At 35.0% G+C, this 23,891-nt stretch overlaps 1 protein-coding gene across 1 annotated transcript in view; it reads left to right on the top strand.

The window, feature by feature from the left end:
- The window catches only part of CEP162 (centrosomal protein 162), a 97,700-nt gene that overhangs the window by 28,829 nt on the left and 44,980 nt on the right, over positions 1-23,891 (top strand). The window contains 9 exon segments of the mRNA XM_038554647.1: positions 3,777-3,890; positions 7,310-7,371; positions 7,373-7,502; positions 8,069-8,150; positions 13,431-13,713; positions 14,597-14,858; positions 20,812-20,945; positions 21,205-21,432; positions 21,949-22,089. Coding sequence (XP_038410575.1) covers positions 3,777-3,890; positions 7,310-7,371; positions 7,373-7,502; positions 8,069-8,150; positions 13,431-13,713; positions 14,597-14,858; positions 20,812-20,945; positions 21,205-21,432; positions 21,949-22,089 — 1,436 coding nt within the window.

Raw genomic sequence — 23,891 nt, 5'->3', positions numbered from 1 at the left:
AAATAAATTTACACATCTATGGTCAACTGATCTTCAACAAGGGAGCCAAAAATATACAATGAAGAAAGTATAGTCTCCTTAATATAGGCATACCTTGTTTTATTGTGCTTTGCTTTATTGTGTTTCACAGATACTGGGTTTTTTACAAATTTAAAGTTTGTGGCAGTCTTGCATTGATCAGGCCTATCAGTGCATTTTTCCAACAGCACCGCTCACTTCATGTATCTGTGTTATATTTGGTAATTCTGTGATTTTTCAAACTTTTTCATTATTATATTTGTTATAGTGATCTGTAATTAGTGATCTTTGATTTTACTCTTGTAACTGTTTTGGGGCACCGTGCCCATGTAAGATGGCAAACTTAATTGATAAATGTTGTGTTCTGACTGCTCCACTGACAAGCTGTTACCCCATCTTTCTCCCTCTCCTCAGGCCTCCCTATTACTCAAGGTACAACAGTATTGATATTAGGCCAGTTAAGAACCTAATAGTGGCTCTAAGTGTTTGAGTAATAGGAAGAGTCACCTGTCTTTCACTTTATATCAGAAGCTGGAAATAATTCAACTTAGTGAGAAAGGCATGTTGAAAACTGAGATAGGCCATAATACACCTGATCACCCAAGAGTTCTGATAGAAATGTATGTTGAGATTCATGTGGTTTTCTTGCCTATGTTTTGTAACACAGTATCATTCTGCAGGCCACGGATCAGAGTAATTTTGACTTTCAAGTCTTACTATTTAAGAAATACATTTTATATGGCTATAATTGTGCTAGATGGTGATTCTGATGGATCTGGGTAAAGCAAATTGAAACCGTCTGTAAAGGATTCACCATTTTGGATGTCATTAAGAACACTCGTGATTACAGGAAGAGGTTAAAATATCAACAGAGTTTAGAAGGAGTTGATTCCAACCCTCATGGATGACTTGGAGAGGTTCAGGATTTCGGTGGAGGAATTAAGTGCAGATGTGGTAGAAATAGCAAGAGAACTAGAAGGGGAGCCTGAAGATAGGACTGAATAGCTGCCACCTTATGGTCACACTTAAAAGGATGAGGAGCTGCTTCTTATGGATAACCACAGAAAGTGGTTTTTTGAGATGGTATCTCCTCCTGGTGAAGACACCATGAAGATTGTTGAAATGACAACAGAGAATCTAGGATATTACATAAGCTTAGTTGATAAAGCAAGTGACAGGGTTTGAGAGATTCAGTTCCAATTTTGAGAAAGTTCTGTGGGTAAAATGCTATCAGAATTGTATGCTGCATAGAAATAAATCATTTGTGAAAGGAAGAGTCAGTTGATGTAGCAAACTTCATTGTCTTACTTTAAGAAACTCATACAGCCACCCCCACCTTCAGCAGCCACCACCTTAATCAATTAGCAGATATCAACATTGAGGCAAGACTCCACTAGCAAAGAGATTACAACTTGCTGAAAGTTCAGGTGATGGTTGGTATTTTTTAGCGATAAAGTATTTTTAAACTGAGGTATGTACATAATTATAGATGTAATGCTATTGCACACTTAATAGAGTACAGTATAGTGTAAATATAACTTTTATATGCACTGAGAAACCAAACAAATTAATCTGGCTTTATCACAATTTTTGCTTTATTGCAGTGGTCTGGAATTGAACTTTGCAGTATCTCTGAGTTATGCCTGTATATGATATTTAAAAACTAGATATGGGATCCCTGGGTGGCGCAGCAGTTTGGCGCCTGCCTTTGGCCCAGGGCGCGATCCTGGAGACCCGGGATCGAATCCCACGTCGGGCTCCTGGTGCATGGAGCCTGCTTCTCCCTCTGCCTGTGTCTCTGCCTCTCTCTCTCTCTCTCTCTGTGACTATCATAAATAAATAAAAATTTAAAAAAATAAAATCTTTAAAAACTAGATATTCACATGCAGAGGAATGAAATTAGACCCTATCTCACCTCACATATGAAAGTCAACTCAAGATGGATCAAAGGCTTAAATAATAAAACCTGAAACTGTAAAATAACTAGAAGGAAAAATAGGGGAAAAAACTTCGCATTGCACTAGGGAATAATTTTTTAGATGTGACCCCAAAACACAGGCAAAAAAAGCAAAATTAGACAAATGGGATTGCATCAAACTAAAATGCTGTCTAGCAAAGGAAAAAGCAGGGTGAAAAGGCAACCTATAAAATGGGAGAAAATATTTGTAAGCCATATTTCTGATAAGTTAATATCTAAAATATATAAGGAATTCATGCAACTCAGTAGCAAAAAAACTGGATAACTCAATTAAAAGTGATCATAAGACCTCGACATTTTTCAAAAGAAGGCACACTAATGACCAACAAACACAGGTAAAGATGCTTAACTTCACTAATCAGAAAAATGCAAGTCAAATGAGATATCCCCTTCCTACCTGTCAGATTGGCTATCAAAATATCATGTTGATGAGGAGAGAAGGAAACTTTTTCTACACTGTAGATGGAATGTAAATGGGTGCAGCCACTATGGAAAACCATATGGAAATTCCTGAAAAGAATTTAATATGGAACTGCCTTATGATTTAGTAATTCCACTTCTGGATATATTTTTTTGAAGAGATATCTGTACTCCCACATTCACTGCAGTATTATTTACAATAGCCAAAATATGAATACAACATAAATGCCATCAACAGATGAATGATAAAGAAAATGTACTTGTAGGAGGACACTGTGGAGGACATCATGCTAAGTGAAATAAGCCAGATGCAGAAAGGCATATGCAAATCAAATTTCAAAGGCCAAAGGAGTCCTAAGTCCGCAGGAAAAGGCTAACAAGTCCAGCTTGACAAGAAATGGTTTATTAAGGGAACTTAGAGGCGGAAGCATTTTCTGTGCACCACAAGATGAATAGATCTCTACAACCCCACCTCCTTAGGACCTGCCTGTAGAGCTCTAGAGGCTGGTAGTACATGCTGAGGGACCAATGAAGAGGAGAATGTTTAAGAATAGGTGTAGATCATAGTCCTAGCTCCAGGGCAGGTTACAGATGCTATGCTCGAGGGTGTACTTAACAGATGTGGTTAAGGAAAAGCAGAGAATGTTGGATGGCAGCTGTGCTCAAGAAGGTTTCAAGTCACAAAATAGTTGTCATGGCAGTTATGTCCAAGATAGCGTTAGTCATATTCACACATGCATGATCTCACATGTGGAATCTTAAAAATGTTAAACTTGTAGAAACAAGAGAGTAGAATGATGGTTAACAGGAACTAGGGGAGGAGGATTTGGGAAGATGTTAGTTAAGGAGTACAGAGTTTCAGTTATACAAGATAAGTTCTGGAGATCTAATATACAACAATATGGTATAGATAACAATATTGTATACTTGAAATTTGATAAAGGGGGAAATCTTAAGTATTCTCACCACATGCATATATAAAAGATACCTAACCGAAAGGTAAGGTAATGGATATGTTAATTAGTTTGGTTGTGGTCAGTATTTCACAGTATGTACATATATGAAAACATGAAATTGTACATCTTACGTATATAACTTTCAGTTGTCAACTATACCTCAGTAAATTGGAGGGGGAGAATATTTCTTTTTTGTTATTTTTTCACAGACCCTTTGCATTCCACATGTATGTAAGTGTAGTTATGCATGTTAATACAATCATGCTTATTACAGATACATGATTATATACTCTTTATATGTGAATATTTATCTTTGTTTTTATGTAGCTTGTACATGATTAAAATATTAAATTGAAGGAACCATACAAACTTTTCTATATTCCTCTAATTTTTTTTTTTTTAAGTGGTGCTGCTTGATTCTTTAGACTCTGTTGGAGAGGTCAAGCTTGATGAACAGGATAGAGCAACTAAGCCGGAAGCCCTACCAGAAATGGCAGATAATGAAATGACAGGAACAGGTAAAAGTGAAAAACTATTCTCTAAATATGTAAGTTTAAGACTAGTTGACTTTATTTCCAGAGAAATAAATATATAATATATAATAACTATATCAACAATAAAAAAATTAAGGGAGGGTGTAGAGGGAGAGGGAGAGAGAGAATCTTAAGCAGGCTCTGTAACCAGCACAGAGCTCAATGCAGGGCTCAATCTCATGACCCTGAGATCATGACCTGAGCTGAAATCAGGAGTCAGATGTTTAACCAACTGAGCCAATTGTTGGTACCTCAACAATCAAATTTTAAATCCCACTTTTTTTTTTTTTTTACCATTATTAACAACTTAAATAATCTAAATTTGCCAATGGTGGCAATGTTAGGCCAAATAAAGTGTATTTTTAATAAAAAGTTATAAATTAATGAATGCTGTTATACAAAGTACAACACTATAGGTGAATATGAATTAATTTTCTGTGTTCATCCAGAGCATGTTCTGTTAAATTTGGAACATGTAGGAGAAATGAGATTTCAGTCTTACTTTGCTTTTCCATTGTTCCTTCTGTGTGAGAGAAAGCTAAAGCACATTCCAAAATTCCAAAATGCCTTGGACCATCTAGACTTTTCTAAAGGTTATAAAGATCTTCAAGACAGTGCCTTTTCAAATTATTAAGGCAGTGGAATGCTTACTTCCAAATGAAATTCAGTATGGTACTCTCTGTGTAGAGAAGTATGTTATTTTATCAGTATAAATATAAATGTTTATATTTGTTATATTTACTTACAAAGTTGATGAGAACAAGCATGGTCTTTTGAAATTTTTAAAATCAGAAGTTTTAGGCATTTGTTATATTCTTACATCACCATCAGATTTCTGTTATGTTTGTATATCTTATTTTGTTGTATAACATTAAAATATTCTTGGTTTATTGCATAAATAGTTGCTAATGAGAACTTTTTAATCAACTAGCTTTGCAGGTCTCAATTGACCAGTATAGTCAGTTAACTAATCCAGACTTGAAACAGAAGAGCAATAGAAATGATAAATCACTAGCCAGCTCTAAACATCTGCTTGCATTTTATTTTTATTTTATTTTTTATTTCTTCTTACTTTTTTATTGAAGCATAATATACCCACAGAAAAGTTTGTGTATAATAATAGTGCAACCTGATGAATTTTCATATATTGAACACACCCATGTAACCAACAACCAGATCAAAAAGCAAAGCATGACCAAAACCACAAAGTCCACGCAAGATCTTATTTCTAGTCACTGCTGTTCCAAAAGTCACCACTATCTTGTTTCATCTACTTCCATTTAAAAATGTAATTATGAAAGTAAAAAAAATTTCAACAGAATTTTCCCATCAAGTCCTGTTACTCATTTAGTTATTACCCAGTTTAATATTCGCCATAATGAAAGCATGTGCTGAACACATGTTCTTCAGTCTTACTGCTATTTGAGTCCATATCACGTATGTGCTATGATAGTCAACCCACATGTACAGTTTTTAGTAAGCTGACACAAAATCTTGTAAAAGACCAATATAGAGTTACAGCTTTTCTAATCAGTGATGCAATATAGGAAATTCATTTATAAGATGTGCATGAAAATTAAGCAGGAGGCAAAAGTTACCATGCTGATGGTTTTCAAAATAATATGGTTATATAGATGGCACAGTTGAATGTGCAGATTAATTTCTGTTTTTACATTTTAAAGCACAATTTAAAATGAAATTTCAATCAAACATTGGTAGAACCCATGATTTTCTGAGAAACTGTGATTTTGTAAAATGCAATATGAAAACTACCACTGTAGTTTATAAGAAAAAGAAGGTATTGCTAAATGAAAAAACTCTTAAGATAATTTAAGCAATTATAGAAAGCTGTAATTTTCTGGTCTTATTTCTTAAATGCTTTTGACTCAGATAATTTGATTGTTATTACTGGAAGATAGTAAGTATGATCATTTTGTCACATTGCCTTAGACTCATATTCCCAGCCTTGCCAATTATCAGCTGTGTGACACTGGACAATTAATACCTCTAAGCCTGTTTCCTCATCTTTAAAATGAGGTCTTGTGTTGGTCAACTCAGATAATGTATAACGCCTTGTTTATTGTTAAAGATTCAATAAGCAGTAGTACTATATGGTTCTTATCACTATTAGTTATACCAACCCTCTGTTGATGGTAGAAATTATAATAAAAAATTTGAGGGCATACAGTATAAATACTTATGGACTGTGCGGTATTGAGTTTACTTACTATTTCAAAAATACACTAGAAAATCTTCAAATGAGCATCTGAACTTGATTTGAGAACTGAAACATCAGATGGTTGTTTTGTTTTCTTTTTCATAATGTTTAAGTATTAAGCAACCTCAGTTTAAGTGATACATTGTCAAAGATCATCTTTTTAAAAAGGTATCACTTTTGAAATTCTTTGCACTTTATTGTATTAGAAAGGTTGGTAACTGTAAAAAATGGGGGCCAGATCCAGCCTTCTGCTTATTTTCATTTGTCTCCTGGGCAGGTACCATTTTGTGCTATGGCCACCTGTGTGGAGCATTTACAGGATGGCAGTACTGCTTCACAACTAGATCCCTGCCTCTGCAATGTAGGATTTGACACTTCTCAACTCCCTAAAATAGAAAAATTAGGGAGCTTTTGACTTGTAATAATATATTAAATAACCACATAGAATCCTCTTTTTTTAGCATAAAAGGCAGAGAAGTCAGCCCTTTCCAGTTAAGGCTATATTGGCTGTTTTATTTTTAAGCATTAATTAATTGATCATGAATAGTAACAGAAAAGGAGACTACTTACCTTATTTCTCTTCTTTTTTCCCCACTGTTCTATGACTCTTTTATTTTTTTCTCTAATCTTGAAAATTCCAGTGTTAGGAATGAAAAGTACAAAATGAGTAAGAAAAATACTTACAAAATCTTAGATCATTTTTGTCATTAGAATCTTCAAATTCTTTTTTCCAGAACATATTTATTAGTTGGTGGGAGGAGGAGGAGGTTAATAGGGAAGGTAGAGTGAACAATGAAATCAGGTTTTCTGTTTTGGATGACTAGATGAATAGTGATGCCATTAGCTACGATACTGGTAGTAGAACAAGTTTTGTTGGGGAATATAATTAATTCAGTTGGGGATATGTTAAATTTGATTTACTTATTATAGAATAGTGTAAATGTCTGTTAGAAAATTTAATATTCAGAAAACAAGTAAGGACAAAAGACATAGATTTGGGTGTCACAATCATATGGGTAATAGCTGAGGTACATATTACCAAGGTTTGTATTTGACTCTGTCTTTGTAATGTTGCTGTTGTTCTTCCAGCCTTGTTCACCATTCCAAACACATTAAAGAATGATATTTGTGTTTTGTATCTCATGTATTCATGTGATTATACTGGAAATTACGTTTATTTCAACAGGTGTTTCTTATGGACAAAGCAATAGTGATATTGAAGCTCTACATCAGGCATATTGTCATATAGGCCCATTCTTTAGGAGAGGTGGACGAACAAAGAACTGAGAGTAATGCAGTGGAAAATACCAAGAACTCAGTGAAAGATTATCCTCAGGAAAGTGAAATGTCCTCTAAAAACGCCTCTACTACGGAATCTGGTAAAAGTTCATTTGAGACCTTCTCTGAACAGTTTCTAGTATAATTTAAATGTAGTTGGCTTTAATGATTGTTTCTCAGTCTCTGAATTTAAAGGGTTTGTTAAAATGGAATTTGGGAATAGTGGTTTAGCTATAAAGTTAGAGCTGAACATGGTTAAAATGTCAATTCCTCCTTTAGTGTGCCTCGATCAAATTAGGAAATCACTTAAACATTTTCACATTTTTTATGCTTTTCCTCATGCATATTCTAAAGTTATTCTTTCAATAAAGAACGTTATTTTGGGATCAACTAAATATATATTTAACAAACATTTGTACATGTATTGGCACACCCATACACATATATTTAATATTGATATAGTTAGGCACATCAAATATATATACATATTTAAAATGTAAATCAAAAGAGATTTTCTTGATACAAGTAAGTTTATAGAGGGAAACTGGATTTATTGTATATGTCATTTTGTTAACTCTGTCAGAAAAAATGTAATCATAGTGAGACTGAAACACTAAGCAATTAACATAATTTTTTGGGTTGCTATTTTAACTTTTTTTCCTCTTAGATCTGCCCACGGTAGAGGAGCTGATGAAACCTATTAGAATAGATGCCTTTGGTGTCAGTGGTTTTGATTTGCAACCTGTCAGGTATGAGAATTTTTTGGAATGGATTGTGCAGATTATTTATTTGTTTATTGTTTTGTTACTGGAAACTTTTAGAGTTATTTCTTTTATATACCCATTCCTAGTGAATGATTAATGAGTAGCTTATATGAGTCTGTGAGTCACTGCTCTCTTCTTATTTAGTTCTTTATCAAAATCCTTCTAGTGCTAAAATTAAAAAAAAAAATTTTAGATGCCACTAAAAAAAAAAAAAAAAAAAGCCTGCCATTTTGTAAGTAGCCTGAAGGCTTTTTACTGAAAGCTAAAATCCTTTCAGCTTTTTTTTTTTTTTTTTTCAAGATTTTATTTATTGGGCAGCCCGGGTGGCTCAGTGGTTTAACACTGCCTTCAGCCCAGGGCCTGATCCTGGAAACCTGGGATCAAGTCCCACATCAGGCTTCCTGCATAGAGCCTGCTTCTCCCTCTGCCTGTGTCTCTGCCTCTCTCTCTCTCTCCCTGTCTCTCATGAATAAATAAAAATAAAAAAAAATAAATTAAAAAAAAGATTTTATTTATTTATTCATGAGAGACAGGCAGAGGGAGGAGAAGCAGGCTCCATGCAAGGAGCCTGATACAGGACTGGATCTGGGGAATCCAGGATCATGCCCTGAGCCAAAGGCAGATGCTCAACTGCTGAACCACCTAGGTGTCCCTCCTTTCACCTTTAAATAGCTCAGGGCAGTTGATTTGAACAGTGAGAGGGACCATGAATTTTATTCTGTACACATATAGATTTGCTTCTTTATAAACCAGTTTGTTTTGCACTTAGTTACAGACCAGCCATTGTCTTACAGTGTAAGTTTTATGGTCACAAGAGGAGCAGGCTTCATGAAAATGCACTGCCACAGTACATTTAATGGAAGCTTGTGGAACCTCACTGTGATTCTACAACACACAGAGTAGCACATCACAGTAACCTTACATTTGTGTTACATTCTTTAGAGTGTCACATCCATCATCTCATATGATCCTCATAACAAATAGGTCAGGCATCTATATCTGCATTATTCAAGTGATGAAACAGATAAACCAATTTAGTGGTGGAGCTTTCACAAGAATCATATGATGATAACGGTGGAGGTGGTGGTGATTAACAGCTAACATTTTTATCACATGCTTACTGTGGGCCAGGTACTGTGTAGAGTTCTTTACATATTAGATTTCATTTAATCTTACAGTAACTCTATGAGGTATATTGTAATATCATCTTCATTTCATAGGTAAGAAAACTGAGGCTTAAGGAAGTTAAATAGGAGCACCTGCATGGCTCAGTCAATTAAGTGACCAACTCTTGATTTTGCCTCAGGTTATGGTCTCGGTTGTGAGATTGAGCCCCCTGTCAGACTCTATGCTGGGTGTGGAATCTGCTTGAGATTCTCTCTCTCCCCTTCGGTTCCTCCTCCCTCCCCCCCGCCAAAAAAAAAGAAATGAAAGAAATTGCTCAAGATCATATTGAGGAAAACAACAAGTCCATGTGCTTAACCACTTACATTGTCAGATCTTTGATCTCCATGAAATATTTCTGTGAGAAGCCTGTCATCCATTCATGTATTCATTCATTCGTGATTTCAACAAAGTTTGAACCCCTCCTTGTACTACATACATCCTCATTGTCTAAATCCACTTGTAGGGATTTCTCATCCTGTTTCTCCGTTTGTGCTAGTTGAGAGAAAACAAGGCAATGAAGCTTACACTAAAGCCCATTTACTTGAATTCTAAGTCTAGTACTCTTCCACTGATCTGCAGCACTAGTTAGTATGTTTTAAAGAGCAGATTATTCTCACTTATTGCTACTTGGGGGCTATGGTAGTGTTAATGAAGAGATTTGTTTATATATCTTGTGTCTTTGTTGGCATAGGTGGAATCATTTTACTTAATGTGAATTCTAAATAGAGATTCTTTTCATATATGTTTAAAGTCTAAAAACAATTGTACTTACATTATTAAAAGCATAACAATAATTACAGAAATATCAATAGTATAAACTTTAGTGTACATATCTGAAAACTCTTTAGTAAACTAGAGTAAATAATCCTACTTACTGGGATTATTAAAATTTTGATAGCTAAACATCATGAAAAATTTATTTTTTGCTCTCATCATAATCCCATGTTTGTCAGTGGAGCTGGGATGGGACTCTTCTCCACATAGTCATTGAAGAACCCAGGCTACTTTGTAATCAATACGTGGTTTTAAGGTTATCATAGCCTCATCCAACTAATTGATAAAGAAAGAAAAAAGGTAGTTTAGCATAATTCCTTTCAACTGCCTCAACAGAGAAGTGTTACATCACTTTAATTCATATTCTCTTAGTAAGAACTAACACATCTAGCTAACAAAGTCCAAGAGGACTGGGAAATAGGATTTGTTTGTATGCTCAGAAAGAAAAGTAAATAAATGAATTTGATAGCATCTAGTTAGTCTCTACCAGAATCTACCCTTCTAATAGACAAATAATCCATTTTACTCTTTTTCATACAAAGACTTGCTATCTCTTCCCCAAAGCAAATAGCCCAAAATCCCATTCAGGACCACATCCACCTAAAAGGCCAGGATTTTCAGGTGAAGCACAGTCTTCACCAGGTTTGAATATGGCTCTTCACTGTCAATGAATTAAAAACACAGGTTCTATACTTCTTCACCTTCACCCAGTATATGATAGTAAAACTGTAACAAATACTCCCATTCAGAGGTAAAAATATGAAGAAAATACAGCAATCAGTAATGTAACCTTGAAATCCTCTTATAACAATATTTATACTCTTGGCCACAGATGAAGTGAGTTTTGAGGGAGGCTCAAATATGAGATATGAAAGTCATTCTTTTTCCCATCTTGGAGAAAGCATTCCTTTCTTAATCTATTTCCTGCCTGCAGGTTGTTTTAAGGCTCCCAAACAAGTCACTGGCTTTTATTTGTTTGTTTTTTAAATGTGATTGCAGTTTCTTTGTCATTATAGTTTCTTCAAAAAGTTTAGTAGGCTTTTGATTGGTTTGGTTCCAGTCAGTTACATGTGCCAGTAACTACACTTAAAATTAATCTGCTAGACAGAGGTTTTTTTTTTTTTTTTAAAGATTTATTTATTCATTAGAGAGAGAGAGAGACAGCATAAGCAGGGGGAGAGGCAGAGAGAGAGGGAGAAGCAGGCTCCCCGCTGAGCAGGGAGCAGGATGGGATATGATGTTGTGCGATGCAGTGAGATGCAGGGCTCAATCCCAAGACCCTGAGATCATGACCTGAGCTGAAGGCAGATCTTAACCAACTGAGCCACCCAGGCACCCCTAGACAGAGGTTTTTGTTTTGTTTTGTTTTTTAAAAGATTTTATTTATTTATTTATTCATGAGAGGCACAGAGAGAGAGGCAGAGACCTAGGCATAGGGAGAAGCAGACTCCCTGCGGTGAGCCTGATATGGATTCTATCCCAGGACCCCTGGGTGGCTCAATGGTAGACAGGTTTTAAATCTGCTTTAAGTCTGCTTTTTTTGTCTCTCTCTCTCTCTCTCTCAATTCAGTTGCAGCTGTCTGGATATTAGTGAGAACAGTAACCTTAAGTGTGAAGATGACTCCTTTATAATTTTTTTTTAATTTTTATTTATTTATGATAGTCACAGAGAGAGAGAGAGAGAGGCAGAGACACAGGCAGAGGGAGAAGCAGGCTCCATGCACCGGGAGCCTGATGTGGGATTCGATCCCGGGTCTCCAGGATCGCGCCCTGGGCCAAAGGCAGGCGCCAAACCGCTGCGCCACCCAGGGATCCCAAGATGACTCCTTTAATATGATCTTTGTCAAAGGACTGAGTCACTCTTTTCAGCTGAGAAGTCTCATGAAATCCTTCTTTGTCATAGCATTTTTCAATGCTGAATCTTAAGAGGCACTAAGTTTCTAGACTCTCTCTGTTCCCTTTGATTTCTTCTTACAAACTGGCACATTTTTATCTTGAGCTCATGTCTTTCTTATAATACCTTGTCAAAAGTAGCCAATAGTAGCTAGCTAGTAGAAATTCTCCTGCCATTTTTCTTAGTACCCCATACTCAAGAGCCATGTGATCTGCCTTATAAACTATTGTAGATGACCATTTAGCAAATGGTTTGTCACTGTAGAACATAGCTACTTCTCCAGTTTCTAGTATCAGTTTCCTTGCCTCCCAAAACCCAGCCACTGAGCCAATGACACATACTCTTGGTTCTTGTGATCATAGCATTCACATTCTAAAGGCAAGAACCTAGTAATTGTATCCAACTAGATTCAGGGAGGGGCGGAAATGTAGTTTAGTTAGTACACAGAAAGACCAGGAATCAGTTTTGATGAGCTTCTAGCCAGATCCTGCTACTATGAAGAAGCAAAGAACTGTTACATTTTCTAATGATTCTAACTACTTACTGAGAAGCCAGTCTATCTTATATGAAAATAGTAGCCTCTTAAACTTTGTTTTATAAATGACATTATCTTACTTTATAAGATTAAATGACCTAACAGACCATGATTACATAGTTTGAAAATAACAATATTTATATTTTGGAGCCCCTGTACTGATATTTAACCACATTTAGAACATTTCCTTAAGGGATATTTTCTCTATTTTAAAAAATTGAGTAGTTTCAAATATTTTATTGGATTTTACTGTTTGAAATAACAAATGATTTTATTTCAGAATACTGGTGATTTTCCTATTTTACCTTAAAATTTTTCCCATACTGTTATGAAATTTATGCTTTTTAATATTTATACTGTTTTTCACTGACATAAATTATGCTTCTTTAGTTTCTTCTAAAAATGTGTAAAATGTTTTTCCTGCCTCAAATGCATGTTGACTTTATGATATAATATTTAAAAGATTAATTACACAAAGTTCATTAGAAATTCATTTTTTATTTTTTCTTACACAAAAACAATCTCCGTCCTGCTTTGTTTATCTTTCCTTTGAAGTAAGTCTGAGAGTCATCCATGTAATCCCTTATATTCTGCATTAAAATTTTATTATCTGAAATTTAAAACAGTTATATGACACTTTGTGAGTATACTCTGTTAACCAGAAAATAATTTATTTTACATTGATGACCTAATTTGAATAGTTACAAATATTAATTGTATTTAATATATATGTAAATATTATATATTAAATATAAATATTTTTATATTTTGTGTGTGCAAGTACACGTGTTATGTATATATGTGATATATATGTATGTGTATGTGTGTGTGTATATATATATATAAAACTGATATTGAGGATCACCTAGGGTTCATTCTCTGTTTTGTTTTATAGCTATAAGAAACTGACTGATAGAAAAGAAATTGAATTTGTTAGCCCTTTACCCCTTAGGATGAACCCAAATATTATATCTCAAGAGCCACGAAATGGGAACCAATTTTTTGGCAAAAATGAAGAGAATGTGGTTTTAAAAAAGACAACAAATAAAGATATAGAAAATAGCTATCCAGGAGTAAATACTACAGAAGAACATATAGATAAAATGTACCTTGATATTTTGAGGAAAAAAATATCTGGTGGTTCTTCATTATTGCCTCAGGAGGACAAAATAAATAAAGTAAGTGTTTATAATCTAAGTTGATTTGAAATATTGATAAATGAAGTTACGTAAATACTGTTGAGAAGTAGGTACTTCACAGGTAGTGGGATTGATTACATATTAACCTCCACATAGATCCTGGATATCTGTGAGCAGTTTATTTACTCCACTATCCTGTAAGTCCTCAAATTTTAAAATACCATTATAGCATTAGCTTTCTTTTGGAAGCCGTTCTTTACGTTCTTCATTTGTCTTTAATATGCATAGTCCAGAATTTGAATAGCATAAGAAAATAAAGTTTACTCATCATTGTAGTGCTTTTTATTTAATCTTCCCAGTAAAGTATGTTCTGCAAAAGTAGGTAAGTTAACATTTTATATAAATGCTATTAGCTTTGAGAGTGTTACATTTTGCTGTTCCTTTTTCCTCTGTTCTTTGATCTATTCTGATTTACAGTTTCTTTGATCTCAATATTCTAGTTTGATTTTATGGTTTTGAGTTACATGTTTACCATAAACTGCCTCCAGTATTTGTGGAATAAGGCAGGATATTAATAAATTTTTATCTTGAGAATTCTGGAGGAAAAAAGATACAATTTTATGTCATTTCAAAATAGTTCTTTCCTGCTATCCTCCATCTTAATTCTAGTAATTATACATCTTGCTTTCTGGCAAGCTTATCTTGTTTTATTATTGCTTTGTTTTACTCCTGACTTTGAGGATGTGCTTCAAAATACTAAAATTCCGATGAATTAGACTTTGAGAACTTTAATGTATAGTGATTTGCCTTCTGCAAACTATTATTTAGAAATCACTATGGTTTTGCCATCTGTTAAATTTTCATTTACAACTGGAATTGAAGTTTATTTAAGTCCTAAAAAGGTGCTACTTGTTGTGTGCAGACTTTTAGATCTCAACTCAGTTCTGGAGAAGAAGGGGCTATACCTGGCAAACAGGTACCATACAAGAAGGCCAGAAGTGCACCTCCCTTACTTAAAAGAAAACCCCAGAGTGGATTATATGCATCAGTTAGGAGCTCAGGCTATGGCAAACCCAGTTCGCCATTCAAGACTTTTTCTACTCTTGAAAAGAAAACCTCAAAGGACATTATGAAAAGCAAAAACTTGAGATCCATTCCTACTTCTAATCAAGCTAGGAAAAAAGGTAATTATATATTCTTTTCGTAATAGAGTTCTGTGCATTTAGCATATTACTTTACTTTCCTTGTTCTCTACTTACTGTATTTCTTTCTCTCCTTGTATGAACTTTTCTTTTCATAGGAAAGAATTAATCTTAAGATAGGACATTCCATTTTGGAAGATTCTGTTGACAGGAGGTTTTTGGTCATTAGCTTTAGGCTTTCCTGAATGACACTCATAAAGTATGGGAAATGAATTGGAGAGTCAAACTCATGCTCATCTGGTTGACTTTGGAATATCCAATGTTTACCAGAGAAGAACTACAAATTCAGAATGCAAATACCAACCTGCAAATGAAGGTTGATATAGAAATTATTTGGATATTGGTTCGATATAGACTGAGACAGACTGTCTTATATGTCACATAATGCATATTTTTATATATTGCAGTGCTTCTGTTAGTTATTTCCTAATGCAGTCATTGATATTGACAGTAGGAATGGTAATTTTCAACTTAGAAGCCCATGCAGCTATTAAAAGAAATAGAAGTGTTCAGATCAGACCAACATTCCTGCTGCCTTTAAATTCCAGGGAGAGAGAGCAATAGAGCCAGAAGCATTTTATCTTTACCTTTGTGATTAAATTTAATAGCTGATCAATTTCACCATTATTATATGGTGATATTTGTCATGAGAAGAATTGTCTTCATTGGAAAATTCATTTCTAGCTTGAAATTAAGTCCAGGACCTATTTAACTGTATTTTAAATTCTTTAGGCATTAGAGACTCTCCTGCCTTTGTGTGTGTGTGTTTGTTGCTGCAACCTGTGCATCTAAGATGGAAAGGAAGGCCAAGGCTGATTTATATTAGAGTAGAGGAGAACAGGAGCAGGAGGTGGTTATTTTGGAGAGACAGGAATATGATTCTATAGGATTAATTCAGGCATCCTTTCCTCTTGTTCTTAACCTGTAGGCCTCTCATTCCTTTCCCTACAAAGTCTTTGAATTTTCTTGTTTTCTCTTATTTTTGAAATGACTGTTCTATGTGCAAGTGAAGATGACAAGGAGCCAATTAAATAGAAAACTCTAGAGTTCAAGAGGGAGGTATGGACTGCAAGATATGATTTAGGAGTTATTGTTAAAACTAATATAGATGGTTTTTAAGCCGTAAGACTAACAAAGGTTATCGAGAGAGTAAACATTGCAATAGAAGAAAAGCAAACCAAGGCCTGAGCCCTGGGCATGCTAACCTTAGGAGGTCAGGAAGAAGAGGAGTAACCTGCAAAGAGAATAATGTCAGAGGAAACCTGAATGTGTGGGATCCTGAAAGCCAAGTGAAGAAAGGAGGATTGATTTATCTATCATTTGCTGCTGAGAGAGAAAGGAAAATAGGAACTAGGAATTGACCTTTGGGTCAGTAAACTGGACAGTTTCCACACTTATGCGGCTGTAAAAGCCAGGCTAAATGAGAATAGGAGAGATAGGAGGGATACTTACTTTATTGACCAGGAGGAAAGAGTGTAAAAGGCAGGAAAAAGTGTGGTAGTAGCTGACATGGGAAGTAAAGTCAAGAAAAAGCTTTTTGTTTTGCCTTTTGTTGTTTTGTTGTTGTTAATGGTAGAAATAATAGTATGCCTAATAGTATGTTTATGCTTTTTGGAAAGATTCAGTAGATTTGTGATGGTAAGAGGGGAAGAACTGCTAGAGCAATGGCCTTGAGTAGAGGAGGTGTAATGGAATCTAGTGTTAACTGGAAGGGTTGGCTCTAGATAGAGGCATGGATAGCTTATCTATAGAAGCAGATGGGAAGGGGGAAGACATGGGTACAGATAGTTGGTGGTTGGGTAGAAATGGTAAAAGAATGTAGATGATTTCTTCTGATTGCTTCCATTTTCTCTAAGATATAAAACATCATTAGCTGGCATTGTGGGTGGAGTTAGGAGTGTTGGAGGAGAGAAGACGACATCCTGGAGAACTAGACTGCCTGCAGAGGAGTCTTCTTAAAGTTGGTGATTATACATTTAAATTGATACTAGGTAGTGTATTTGTGTGTGCATATCAACATTTGCTACATGATTGGAGGTGTTGAGTAGTTGTATAGTTGGATTTACCATTTTGCCAAATGAGTGCGGTGAACTGAGACAGGAGCAAGGGAGCTAATGGTGTATATGGAATTCAAGTTGAGTAAGGAAGGAAGACAGGACATCAAGGGGTGTAATACAGTGTAAAACAGGTAGAAACAATCATCTGTGAGTGCCACTGATGTTAAAGGATTGATGGAATTCAGGTACCAGAGAGCATAAAGTGAAAGATAGGATTGACAGAGAGTAAATGCCTAAGACTGAGATTAGGAGTGATTGTGTTACTGGTAAACAAAGGCCTAGAGTATACCAATGGAATTAAGTAGCTGAGGTGGAAGGGTTTTAAGTATAGGGATCCAAAAGCCAAGGGTTGAAAGGATCACCTAGGAGTATATTGAAATTACTAAGAATGAAGACAGAAGTAATATCACATTTGGTGGAAAAGAAATGAGGGGCATGATTTAGAGGTCAGTGGATGAAAGCAACAATATTTTATGAGTATTTTTTTCATATTTTCAAAATTTTATAATATTTGTGACTACCAAAATAAAAACAGAAAAATTGACATTAAAGTATAATGATAAACTTGACTGTCCATGTTTATACTGAGTTACTTTTTTTCATTAGACTATTAAGTGTGATATTTAAAAATCCTTTTATTATAAAATTCCCCCAGAGCAATTTTAGTTTTATTAAGAAGAATTTTAATTCCTTTGGGATGGTTGTTACTTTTTGCAGGTTGGGTTCTCCAACTAGACTCTGAGAGATTAGTATACAGAAAGTCTAGAGAACACACATGTAATCAGCATTGGTTACGATGAAAAATAAGCCAGCTGCTGGGGCTTACTCAGAGTTTCTCTTTTTTATGTAATAAGAAGGCAGGGATAGGCAGTTCAGAGCTGGTGCCATTGTGCAAGGAACCATATCCCTTCTTGTTTCATGCTGCAAAAAAATCCTTCATCTGTGAGTTTTGTCTTCATTATCAAAAGATGGCTACTTAGCCTCCAGGCCAGATCGGCAGGAGAGGTAAAAAGGTCTGTGTTAGTTAAATCATCAAATTCTTCATCGGGAAAGTAGTGATTTTCTGGACACCCCATATAAGACTTTTGCTTTCATCTTATTAGCCTGAATTTTGATCTTGTGGTCACCCTCAGTTGCCTGGAGTCCAGGGAAATGAGACTTTCAACTGGGTACATTGCTGCCCAGGGTAAAATTCATACGAAAGTTTCTATTAATACAGAGGAGGAGGAGATTGGCAATTATCAGCACCTCCTGTGTGCTTGTCTTCCTTTTTATTCTAAATTAATTTTCATTGGCTATTAAGTTATGTTTTTTTAGACTAATAAGTTTCTTGTCACAGAAGGAATAGTTGCTCATTATTTAAATTTAAAAATACAGAAAAGTAAAAAGAAAACAAACACTTAGCAAGAAGCATTGGGTGTCACACCAAGTGAGCATCATTTTGTGCTTCTCATGTGTATATTCTTGTTCTTATACAGATAAAAGGAAGCATAGATGAGTGGATGGAAGGAAGGAGACAGGCAGACATATGGCTAAATGGACAAAACATTTTGTAAGAATAGGATCACTCTTTACAAGTTCTTTTTTTTTTTAGATTTATTTATTTATTTTTGAGAGAGAGCACATGCACACACACACAAGTGTGTGAGAGGGGCAGAGGGTAAGAGAGGGAGACACTCCCAAGTGTACTCCCCATTGAGCATGGAGCCCAACTCGGGTCTTAAGCCCACGCTCAACCAAATGAGCCATCCAGGTTCTCCTACAAGTTTTTTAAAATATTAGATTTAGTTTTTCTTAAATCTGTAAAAAGAAAAATAAACTTCATCCTAAGAAATATTATATTCCAAAAGGTCCCTTTAAGAAAATAGATTTGAAAAACACTCAAAGATTGCCAAATCATGCTGCTTTTAACTGCATTTTCAATACTTCCCCCACTCACATACCTTTTATTCATTTTGATTGATTTCATTTTTACTTGTTCAAATTTATTTATTCTCTACTTCAACCTTAATTCCCCTCAGCTTTTGAATTTAGGTCTTGGTTCTGGTTATTAAAGAGATGGAATGTTTTTCATAAGTCGCTTAGCCATAGCTTCTCCATTCTGGAATTATTTTGGTTTGTTTCTTATTTGAATAAATTTCCTTGATGCATTGTTTATTTCAAGAAGGGTTCATGAGGTCCACATTCTGTGATGTTTTCATGTTTAAGTTTTATATCTAGGCAATTTTCTGTCATGTATAAAGGAAAAAGATAATGTCTGTGTACCATTACAAAAATGGCTACTTAGAGAAATCAAAATTAATAATTCAAGAAAAGAGAATTCTGGTATGAAAGCACTAGCTGACTACAACTTGAATAAGAACCACCTGCCACTCTTAGCTGCCACTTCCTAGACAGTGCTAGCAGATCACACCCCATTCATTGGCCACATTATTGGATCTCCAGTGACTTGGAAGGATGAATGCTGGCTTTTATAGTGACTCAGTTTCTTTATGAGAAACTCTCATATAAGAAATTTCTCCAGAAAACCTTCTACATGGAACAGTCCAGTTAAATATGACTACTACTCTGTAAGGAAAACTTCTGCATGCCTGAGAAAAGATTAGAAAAAAAATCTTTGGGTGAAATACTACTGGTAACTTGTTTCTTTTTTTTATTTTTCTGTATTTTCCAAATCTTTAATAACCATGTTATTTTTTCTTTAAATGAAAAAGTAAACTTTACACTCAAAAAGCTAGCATCTTGAAGAAATTATATTTAAAAATCTAAAATTCAAATTATTCGTTTACCTCTAAGGCAGATAAATAAATGTTTACTGACTGTTCAGCTCAGTACCTGTAGTATTTGAATATGGACCTCAAGATCTCTTCCAGGTATTTCTCATAAACATTTTTTTATTGTTAACTGAATAATTTATTGGCCTCAGAATTATTCTTACTGTTTGGGGAGTTACAAGGTACCTTAAAAGCTGAAAATTTGACCAGGATATACATTAATCACATTTTTTCTAATATATATTACCAGGATTTTATAGCAGTATTATAATTTATTTTTAAGTCAAATTTAGACTAGCTGTTATAAAATTTCCATGCAATTTATACTATTCCATTAATACTATATCTTGATATACAGTATTTATGTAAAAGTCTTACTACCTTATATTTCATAGAAGGGAAAACTGATAATGTATAAAATTGAAAATGCAGTTAAAAGCAGCATGATTCTGGCAATCTTTGAGTGGTTTTCAAAAAGCTTTGAAATCACATTTAATCTGAACTAAAGTGCTTCATAAAGTTAATCAGCTGCTCTTTGATTTATCATTTAGATATTCTTATTTGTTACTGCTGTGAATATTGAAAAGAATAGTTTAGGGCAGCCCAGGTGGCTCAGAAGTTTAGCACCATCTTCGGCCTGGGGTGTGATCCTGGAGTCCCGGGATCGAGTCCCACATCAGGCTCCCTGCATGGAGCCTGCTTCTCCCTCTGCCTGTGTCTCTGCCTCTGTGTGTGTGTGTGTGTGTGTGTGTGTGTGTCTCATGAATAAATAAATAAAACCAAATAAATAGTTTATTTAAAATTAGTAAGGCCTGAAATTATCCCATCCACATTCTCACTTTTTTTTTTTAGCTCCATTTATCATTTGACATGAATCTTGGGTCAGTTATCCTTCTCTGTCAAATTGGGTAAAATGTTGATTATGGGCAGCAGTTCTGAGTGCAGTGAAACAGCTGTGTTTCATTGTTACACCTCAGCCTATTTGGAGATACTCATCTATCTTAGTGTTCCCATTGTATTAGTACTATTGTTATGTAATTGCTGAATACACATTCAACTATGTTTGCATTTGTGGTGCTTCTGTCCATTGTTTGCAATATTTAGAAATCTTATCTGGAACAAAAGTCATCAAGCCTGAAGCTCTGGGTAAACCAGCTTCCAAAACTGAAGGTTGCTTGGCTACTCCTAAGAAGGCTGGAGATTCTACAGAAACTGATTACTGTGTTCAGTGTCAGAATGTAGGTATTGAATTTCAAAATCCTATTCATAATTTTCTTGTTTTATAATACTAAAATTAAATAATAAATAATGAAATATATGAAATTTCTTCTGCATCAAGCATGATGTTCCAATCTTACTGAACATTTACTGATTTCCTTATTTAGTAGAACATTGTTACCATTTTTATTCAATCTGTTTTTTTTTTCCTAACCACTTATGTTCAGATAAATCTAATATGTAAATATACTATAATGAAGTAATTCTTCTCCTTAAAAGGATTTTTCAGGATACTGTGGTGAGAGTAAGGAGGCAGAGTTAATTATGTTTAAAAGAGTTCAGGAAGCAGAGGAAAAATGGAGGGGTGCACAAGCCCTAATTGAGCAAATTAAAGTTACATTCTCAGAAAAAGAGAGAGAGCTGGAAAATAAGATGGAAGAACTAAAGAGACAACAGGAAAAGGAACTCTTCAAACTGAACCAAGACAATTACATTCTTCAAGCCAAGGTACTAGACACATTGTCCTATTTCTTTTTATTGATTAAAAAATACTTGTACTTCCTGCCAAATGCATTGTTATCCTTTGTTCCTGGGCTGTTTGACTTGATGTATTTGCTGTATAAAATATGAACCTGGTTCCCAAGACTGCCTCCTCACAGCAGAGCTTAAATCAAACCCACTCAGAAAAAAATCAAAATTTAAATTGGCTCATTTTGATAACTTTCTTCTGTTAGCAGTCTTTTTTGAAAACTAATCCCTTAGTTCACTATGACCTTCCAAGAAGGCGATTTCAGAAAAAAACTGCTATAGCAGGCCTAGATTCAGAGAATGACACTGTGTAACATTTCTGAGTTACTCTCATCACCAGAACGATCAGCACAAAACATCACATTTTATGATTTAGCTGTAGTTGTTAATTTTATTGTTTTAGATCTATGTACCTTGAATTTTCTATTATTCTTCCTCATTTCTCACTTCATCATTTCCTTTCCTAAGTAAAATAATATCTGTATTTTCTTTAAGTTAAGTAGCTTTGAAGAAACAAACAAAAAGCAAAGATGGTTACATTTTGGAGAAACAGCTGATCCTGTCACTGAAGAAAAATTGAAGCAAATTCAAAAAGAAATACAAGAACAAGAGACACTTCTTCAAGGATATCAGCAGGTATGGTGATTTTTCTGCACTTTGTGAATTTGTTCTTGAGATCCTTTGATTGTAAAAAAAAATAAGGCATATTAAAATATTTCTGTATCAGGTAATAGGAATTCTGGCAAATATGAGTAACTAATAATTGGACTAGCCTGAACATTTTTCATGGGTATATAAGTAAAGTGATTAAGAGCATGGGTTCTGAGTTCAAAGAATCTGGTGTTAGCCTTCTTTCCACCTTCTGTGCAGCTTTGGACAAATCACTTCACCTCTCTAGGTCAATTTCCCTATCTGTGAGTGGGGATGGTAATAATAGTAGCTGCCTCATATGATGATTGTGAAATTAAAATAAGAAAGTGCAAAAAAATAAGTAAATAAGAAAGCACAAACTAGCCTCTTAGTACCTGGCACACAGTAACCAATTAGTTCATGTAGCCTGTTATCATTTTTAATAGCTATATATTCCTTAGAAGCTGCCTTATTTTTCTTTAGTTTTCTGTAATGCTTTTCAGTAGATTATATGGACTAGTTTTCATATTATATTCAGTAATACAAATCTGAAATTAATTGCCGATGTGTTGAGAGTGAAAAAAATTGAATTAAATGAGAGAAAATCTGTGTGTCCTATAGAAGTCAGATATTTGGGTGACTGGGTGACAGGCACTAAGGAGGGCACTTGATGGGATGAGCACTGGGTGTTATCTATATGTTGGCAAATTTAATTTAAATTTAAAAAAAATTTTTTAAAAAGAAGGCAGGTAAAAATTTTTTTTAATTTTTAAAAAAGAAGGCAGGTATTTGCCATGTGTGGTAGATTCTTGGTGATGTTGACTATCTGCCAGCCAGAACAGGTTCAGTGATCTCCAGCATGAAAGTTCATCTCAATTTTTTCTTTTTTTCTCTTATTTCCCTCTCCTTCTCTTCTTCCATCATTACCTTTTTTTCTTTTGACCGTAAGGCATCAAGCCTGCTAATAATAAAGCATTGTCATCCAAGGATATCCAGAGGAAACATTGTCATATCAGCGATTCACAACTTTCCTGTAAATGAAATAGTACTGATTTTGTAGGGCACACTGCCCTAGACTTAGTGAGAACCTTCTAATCCTTTGCCTACCATTCTGATCTTGCTGTAGAGAGCACACGTTTTGGTTTGTTTGGTTTTTTAAAGATTTATTTCTCAAGAGAGCGAGAGTACAGTGGGTAGTGGGGGGATGCGAGAGGCCAGAGAGGGTTGCAGGGGAGATGGGGAGAGATTCCCAAGCAGACTTTACTCTGAATATGGAACCTGGAGCGGTTTTGATCCCAGGACCCCAAGATGATGACCTAAGCCAAATCCAAGAGTTGGTTGCTTAACCATTTGTGATAACCAGGGGCCTGAGAGCATGTGTTTTTAAGGAGTTTTCACAGACCCACAAGGATGCCAACCACCTTCTCCCACAAAGATAGCACATAACTTGCATATCTTTAGTCATTAAATTGCAGGTGTTTGAGGACAGACCATCTTACCAAGCACTAGTCCAGACATGGTGAGACAGTCCATGATTTTTATTAGATTCTCAAAGGTCCATCAGATTCTTAATTTTAAAAAGGTTAATAAGCCATACCATCTAAGCATAGATTGGTACTTTCTCCCTCTGATCTCATTGTTTGAGTCACTCTTTAGTCAAAGGCTGGTGGAGAAGTGGGCCTAGTCTCTGATCTGCCTTGTCCTTACACTTTCAGAAATACCTGGTCTCTAACTCCCTGCTCAGATGGAATTCCAGAAACAACCCTGGAAGCCCATCGTGGCTATCTCTATCCAGTGACTTCATTGCA

Source organism: Canis lupus, chromosome 12 (assembly GCF_011100685.1).
Source record: "Canis lupus familiaris isolate Mischka breed German Shepherd chromosome 12, alternate assembly UU_Cfam_GSD_1.0, whole genome shotgun sequence".
NCBI classification, from domain to species: Eukaryota; Metazoa; Chordata; class Mammalia; order Carnivora; family Canidae; genus Canis; species Canis lupus.
This window is presented reverse-complemented; position numbering and strand designations above follow the sequence as displayed.